General features: G+C 45.1%; 1 protein-coding gene across 1 annotated transcript in view; it reads left to right on the top strand.

Annotated features, from left to right (window-relative positions):
* Positions 1–6,265: 6,265 nt before the first annotated feature.
* Positions 6,266–7,729, top strand: part of LOC110289236 (retinoic acid early-inducible protein 1-alpha-like) — an 8,849-nt gene continuing 7,385 nt past the window's right edge. Inside the window, exon 1 of the mRNA XM_021155378.1 lies at positions 6,266–6,356. Within this exon, the coding sequence (XP_021011037.1) occupies positions 6,266–6,356 (91 nt within the window). The remainder of the gene's footprint in view (positions 6,357–7,729) is intronic.

Raw genomic sequence — 7,729 nt, forward strand, 5'->3', positions numbered from 1 at the left:
GACTCTCCTACCATCACTGTATATTACCCCTAGCAACACATCCTTGCTAATATTCATTTGTGTGGGGTGATTGTTTTCTTTACTGTCTTCTTTGTTTTTATTTCATTGCATGAGCACTTTGACTGTGTGTACACTGTCCCTCATGCATGAAATGCTCTCAGAAGAGGACATCTGATCCCTTCAGACTGGAGTTATAGGTGGTGACAAGCTGCCATGTTGTTGTTAGATATCCACCCTCAGTGTTCTGGAAGAACAGCCAGTGCCCTTAATCATGGAGTCAGCACTACAGGCCTTCTTTCTTTGTTATTTGGTGATAGGCATTCTGACTATAGTGAGATGGGAAGTCAAGGTTGTTGTATTTTGTGTTCTTCTTATAAAAAGGGTGATGAACCCCGTTTAAATATTAATTGACCATGAATACTTCTCCTTCTCCTTCCTCTCTCTCTCTCTCTCTCTCTCTCTCTTTCTCTCTCTCTCTCTCTCCCTCTTTCCCTCTCTCTCTCTCTCTCTGGTGTATGTTTTTATGCACAGTTTTTACATATGTGTAAATATGCCTGTGCATGTTGGGAGGCCAAATAGCAATGTGGGATATCATCTTCTATATTAGTTACTGTTCTATTGTTGTGATGAAATACCATGACCAAAGCAACTTATAAAATGTATCATTTACTTGTGGACTTATGTGGAGTGTTAGAGGATTGGGTCATGACCATCACAGTAGGGAGTGTTGTAGGAGGCAGGCAAGCATGGTGTAGCAGCAGTGTTGAGAACTTCTGTCTGAGTTACAAAGTGGAGGCTCAGAGAGTGTGAGTCATGGTCTTGTGAAGGTCCCACCCACTGCAGAAGCACTTCCTCAGAACTGAGCACAAGCAACCCTGGGTGTCTGAGGTGTTTAGGGTTTGTAGAGGTTTGGGGAAAAGCCTGTGGCTTCCCTGGTTTTCCTCTCCTAGTTTTCCCTTTGCTGGAGTGAGTCAGGGTCTTTCCCACCAAGCAGCTTCCCTTGGAAGTACTGAGGATGCTTCCTTGGGGTGTCCTCCCTCCTCTTCCCAGAATGCACTCTGGTTAAAGCAAGAACTCACTTCTACCCAAGGTCTCTCTCATCAAGGGGGCAGGTTTACTGCAGAGGTCATAGACCCTGGAGGAGAACCTGAAACTCTCATGTTGCCACAACAATACAGATTCTAACTATAATTCAAACACATACCCATGTGTCCACGGGCAAATGTAGCTTCCTGGGTAGGCATGGTATCCCATGCCTTTAATCCCAGCAGTTGAGGAGAAGAGACAAGAGGATCACTGAAAATTCAAGGCCAGCCAGATTTACATAGTAAGTTCCTGGACAGCCAGAGCTACATAGGGAGACACCAGATCCAAAGAACAAAAATCAAAATGACAAAATATAGAAAAAAGGAAGAAGAGAAAGGTTAAGTGCAGTGGAAAGGCAGACAGTAGGTGACCTTGTGTGCCAGACATCAGCTGATAGATCTACAAAGTAGCCCAACACCCAAGCCTCGGGGATATCTGTAGAGAAGTGGTGGAAGATTCTCCAGATGCAGAGGACCAGGATGCCTAATGCCACAGTGTCTTCTAGCCACGACAGGGTGCCATACCCATGAAATGTGTACAATATGGCTGCCTAGGAAAGACCTGCATAATGATATAACCAGTTGCCATGCCACTGTGCATGGGGGACAGTGTACAAGGCCCTGTCACTACTTGTCCCAGCCAGTGCCTGCTGCTGGAGGGAGAATGAGCATCTCCAATGACAAGCTCTCTATAGTGTCATCCAATCACAAGAGGTCAGCAGGAAGCCCACGTACATATCAGCACCACTCAATGAACCCAGAAGGCACAGTGTGTTTGTTGTGTGTGTGTCTCTCTCTGTGTGTGTGTTTGTTGTGTGTGTATTTGTAAGTATTTTATATAAACAATAACGATTAAATGGGGTCCTGAATATGTGAGGGAATGGGCTGAGAAAGTAGGAGGAGTTGGCGGGACCGGAAGGATGCTGAAAATGGTGTAATACAGTTATCACAAGATTCTCAATATATGTTTATTTTGAATTTTTTTTTTAAAAAGTAGCCAGGTGAATTACAAGAACTATAGGTCCCTGTTTAGTGGTGCCCTATTGTCCCCTGGGGAAACTATTTGACCTGGGAACCAGTGCAAAAATATTGGCTTGAACCTTTGCTTTGTTATCTTTATCAATATGGCCTCTAAGTGTAGGCTATTGGATGTGGAGACTATCAGTTGTGTCAGTATTTAAGGACAAATAGTCATTTGAAATCCAGCCTTCACAGACTTGAAGAATTACCAAAAATTGATGTTGTAATAAGTTTTGACTCAGCAAAGACCCAGGCTTATTAATTAAATAGTTAATTAAATTAATTAATTAAATAGCCTGACACTCTCAGAAGAAGCCACAAATGCATTATCTTGAGTTAACATAAATTTATGCGATTTAAGAAAATAGTTTTCCTTTGTGGCTTTTTGTTTGTTTGTTTGTTTGTTTGTTGCTTGCTTGTTTTGAGACAGTCTCTGTATATGCTTTGTTTTCCTGGACTTTACTTTGTAAGTTAGGCAGGCAGCATAAGTCACAGAAATCTGCCTGCCTCTGTTTCTTGAGTTCTGGGATAAAGGTGTGCGCCAGAAGGTGCCACCTCCTCACTGTTTTTAAGTTGACTTTCACAGATATTCTTGTGAAAAAGTTAAATATATAGTATATTTAATTTTATATATAAAATGTATAAAAAGGAATTTATATAAAATATCCTAATTTGGGGTATATATTTATATATATTACATGAATCATATATTTTACATATACATTATATATACATGCATATGTATATACATATAAATATAATATCCTCCCTAGATTTACTATAGCTGTGATGTGACACCATCACCAAGGCTACTTCTTAAGGAAAGGATTTATTTTTGGCTAATACTTCCACATCACTGTTTATCACCAAATAAATCAGGAGAAGAACTCGAACAGGGCAGGAACCTGGAGGCAGGAGCAGATGCAGGGATAATGAAGGGGTCCTGACTCGTGTCTTGATACTCCTGGCTCACACAGCCTGTTTCTTATAGATCCCAGGACTACCAGTCCAGGGATGGCTTCTCCACAGTGGCCTGGGCCCCCACCAGTAATCGATCACTAATTAGAAAAGTGCCTTACAGAATTGCCTACAGTCTGATCTTATGGTGGTGTTTTCTCATTGAGGTTTCCTCCTCTCAGATGACTTTAGTTTGTGGCAAGTTAACATAAGACTACCCACCACCATATTTAAAAAAAAAAAAGAAATAATAAAACCTGATCATAGACTTCCATGTTTATATGAAAGTATCCCTCTTTTTATCAGTGATCCACCTCTAACTGTTGTGTCTTCTCAGTCTCAGTGGTCCTTCCTCTTGTACTTTCTGTTATAAGAGTCTTGACAAAATTTAGGCTTTTCTCTTCCAGCCTTAAATGCCTGGATGTCCACGTCAACCACGGCTGCCCTCGATAGAGAGGATGCAGCTGGAGCATGATATGTCAGGGTAAATTCTTACTCGCTAAAACATGGAAACATCACACTTAAATTGTTTGGTGACATAGTTCAAGGTTTCTATATATTCACACTTGTATAGAATCAATTTTAAAATAATATGAACTTTTACATACTTATAAGCCAATTAAGATGGCACCCTTTGAAGGATATTATCATGCGAAATTCTTACACAAAATACACTTAAATGTGAGTAAGGCATCGTCACGGGTACAGCTAACAGCTGGACCCACAGACCAAATGGCACATAAGCAACTACTTGAACACAGCTGGGAGCACTCTAGCAAGAAGCTCAAAGGACAGAGAAGGTGACTAACTGTGCTTCATCAGAGTGTTTCCATAGGAGAGACATGCTCACCTCAGTCAGGTAGATCAGCCTCAGCATGCAGGAGGGACAGCTGCTCTGAGTTCCCTGCAGGAAGTCCCCAAGCCAGTGTGTGAGGACTACATAGGGGTCTGTCAGACTCAACAGAGGCTGTCATTAGCTGTGGCTCATCCCACACAGGCAAGCTCTGAGCATCTTTACCTGGAATAACCCACAAGTTAGATGGCACCAGTGAATCTTCACCAAAACGTCACCTCTGTCTTGTATATGTACTTATCCAATACTCCACCACACACACACACACACACACACACACACACACACACACACACACAAATGAGAACAGATTCACAAATTTGCTTCCAAGGGCCTGATGTAACAGAGGTGGATAAAAGCATGGGGCTGATGGCATAGCTGTGGACAAAGGATTTGGAAAGTCAGCAAAGAGGAACTCCTAAGAGAAAAGACACCTCTTTGGAAATGCCTCCAGAGGGAGTTCTAGGACACGTGGGTTTCAGATCTGGGTCTCTGACATGATTACCAACACAAAGAGCTGGGGCTAGTAAATGACCCTGTGTCTTAAAGCAACATGCATGGAACCTGTGGATACACACACACACACACACACACAAGGTTAATCTCTGCCCTGTAAGCACACACACACACACACACACACACACACACCCCTTTGCAAATATACAGTGCACCTGTAAAACAGACTCGAGGGGGGGAAAAAAGTGACTCCCACATGATCTGCCAGGGATCTAGACTTTCCCTACGCAGAAGCCTGTTCTACAACAGAAAGAAAACGATTCAGTTATTTTTATCTCCATTGCATGAGTTTTTTTTCTATGTGTTTCTACACCGTGTGGATGCAGTGTGTGCAGAGGTCCGAAGCCTGCCCGGAATCTCCTGGAGCAGCAGTCACAGAAGGTTGTGAGCTGTTCTGTGAGTGCAGGAAATCCAACCTGGGTCCCAAAAGGGCAGTGTGTGTACTCTTAACCTCTGAGCATCTTTTCAGGCCCCAGAAGAAGCTTCTAATTGGAAGAAAACTGCGATTGCAGAACTTTTCACAAGGTCTTAGATTCCCCTAGGACAGAGCTAAACAGAGAAGCACCAGCCTTCCCTGGCGGGAGGGGGCAGAGGGGGTGGGGTTAGACGGAAGGGGCGGGGTCGGGAGGAAGCGGGAGGGTTTGGGGAGGAGGAGTGGCGGTGAGCAGAGCTATTGCTGAGGGTGAGGGAGAAAGGGATGGGGAGAAGGAGATGGAGATGGGACTAAGGAGAGTTGGGGGTGGGAAGGCAGTGGGACAACAAATATTTGAGGGTACAAAAGAAGTGAGAGGGTGATAGGCAACAGAGTCTCTGAAGGAGGAGAAATGAGACAGAGAAGGGGAAGCATGGAGGGAAGTGAGGAACAGCTGCCTTGGGATCCCAGGGCATCCTAGAAGGATGGTCTAGAGGAGACTGACTTGAAACTAGAGAAGAATCAGGGGGAGTGGCTAGAGCAAAGATTTGTTAATGCCTCTAGGTACTCAGGGCTGTGGGTGTGGCCCGGCATAAATGTTTCAACTCTTGTTGCAGATTTCAGAGGCTGCAGTTCAAGACACCAACTTTTTTCTTTCTTCGCCTTTCCTGACACTATTGCCAATAGTCCCTGAGGGCACAGCTGTTGGTGAGTGAGATGAAGAAGGGACCGCACGCAGGTTGTTGTGTCTGGCCAGTAGATCACAACCTGGGTTTTAGCCTGGAAAGGCATTTTGGAAACCTGGAAGAGAAGAGGAGCTGGGCTGCGCGAGATAAGGAAGGAACCAAGACAAAGCTCTCTGTTCAAGGTTTAAATTTTATTATTTTGGCACTCAGTTATAAAGGAAGGGGGAGGGTCCCAATTTCCGCCAAATAATCTTGGGGTCCAGTAGCAGGGTGATCACGTGATGGCTTCAGAACAGCAAAGCTGCAGATTCCATCAGTGGGCCTGGCAGAGCAATTGAGAGGCAAGCTCCATCCAGGTGTAAACAGTGGAAGCATTAAGGCTGAGAAAAGGGAGACTACAGCGGGTGGGGCATGCGAGCCCAGTACAACTCTGTCCTCAGGATTTTTAGTTGGTTAGTAGTCAGGTTCCTAGTTACAACCTCAGTTTGATCAAGTGTGAGAGGGGCCAAGATTTGCAGGGAGGGAGGTTCCAAGCCACAAGGCACAGGAGTGATCCCCTAAGAAATTTAAGGAAAAGTGGATTAGGGAGATGCAGGGTCAGAGCAGAGAATGCCCTAATTCACAGCCAGGTGCCTGGAACTCTTGCTTTAGTCTGCACTGGGGCTACAGCAGGGGCAGGGGCATGCTAACTTCCCCATTCTCCCTGTAGCCACAGTCACATCTGTCAGAAGAAACCATGGCCAAGGCAGCAGTGACCAAGCGCCATCATTTTATGATTCAGAAGCTGTTAATTCTACTGAGCTGTGGATACACCAAGCTGCTGGCCGGTGAGTTCCCTGGGCCTATATGGACCAGGGTTGCTGCAAGGAACAGGAAACTGGCTTAAGTCAGTTCCCAGGCCTGGGGTACCAAAAACTCCAGGGTTTCCCACTCTTCAGTCCAGCACCACAGCAACTGGGAACCCTGGCTTTCCGTGACCCAGGCTTCAGTGGATTAAAGAGATAAGGGGAAAGTTACAGTGTGAGGGAGGGGCAGGAATGAAGAACCAACAGGGCAGAAGGGCATACCTGGTGATGTCCTCAGCACCATCTGGGTCTATAGGAAGCCTAAAACCCAGTGACTAGGATTGGGTATGCTGGGAGCAGTGCACGACCGAGACAGTCTCAGACAGCTGCTCTGGACCTAAGGCAGGCTGTGCTAGAGACTGCCTTCCAAAGGGATTCCTCACGAGTCCTCTGCCATTCACGAAACTCTTTGCAATTGATCTTTCTTTCCACTTTCCCATGGTATTTGTCCAGGAGATCACAANAGATGCTTCCAGGAACAAGGCAGCCTCCCCAACCCTCTTCCTTTTTCTTAGTCATTTTTTAATTGGATTTTTTTTTTTTTTTACATTTTAAGTGTAATCAACTTTCTAGATGCCCCCACCACATCCCTGAAGCCTAAAATCCTATGCCCCCTCCTCCTGCTTCTCTGAAGGTCTGCCCCCACTCACCCACATACTCTTGCCTCCCCAACCTCAAATTCCCCTACACTGGGACATCAAGTNTTCACAGGATCAAGGGCCTCTTCTCCCATTGATGCCCCACAAGGCCATCCNCTGCTACATATACTGCTGGAGCCATGGGTCCCTCCATGTGTATTCTTTGGTTGGTAATTTAGATCCTGGTAGTTCTGGTTGGTTGATACAGCTGTTCTTCCTATGGGGTTGCAAACCCCTTCAGCTCCTTCAGTTCTTTCTCTAACTCCCCCATCAGGGACCCTGTGATTAGTTCAATGGTTGTCTGCAAAAATCCGCCTCTGTATATGTCAGACTCTGACATAGCCTCTCAGGAGACAGCTGTATAATGCTCCTGTCAGCAATCACTTTTTGGCATCCACAATAGTGTCTGGNTTTTGTGTCTGTATATGGGATGAATCCCCAGGTGGGGCAGTCTCTGGATAGCNTTTCCTTCAGACTCTGCTCCACACTGTGTCTCCATATTTGCTCCTCTGAGTATTTTGTTATCCCTTCTAAAAAGAACAGAAGGGCCCACACACTGGTCTTCCTTCTTGAACTTCATGTGGTCTGTGAATTGTATCTTGGGTATTCTGAGCTTTTGGGCTAATCACTTATCAGCTAGTGCATACCATGTGTGTTCTTTTGTGATTGGGTTACCTCATTCAGGATCATATATTCTAGTCCCATGCATTTGCCTAA

This window comes from Mus caroli, unplaced genomic scaffold (assembly GCF_900094665.2).
Source record: "Mus caroli unplaced genomic scaffold, CAROLI_EIJ_v1.1 scaffold_12848_1, whole genome shotgun sequence".
In the NCBI taxonomy this organism is placed as follows: domain Eukaryota; kingdom Metazoa; phylum Chordata; class Mammalia; order Rodentia; family Muridae; genus Mus; species Mus caroli.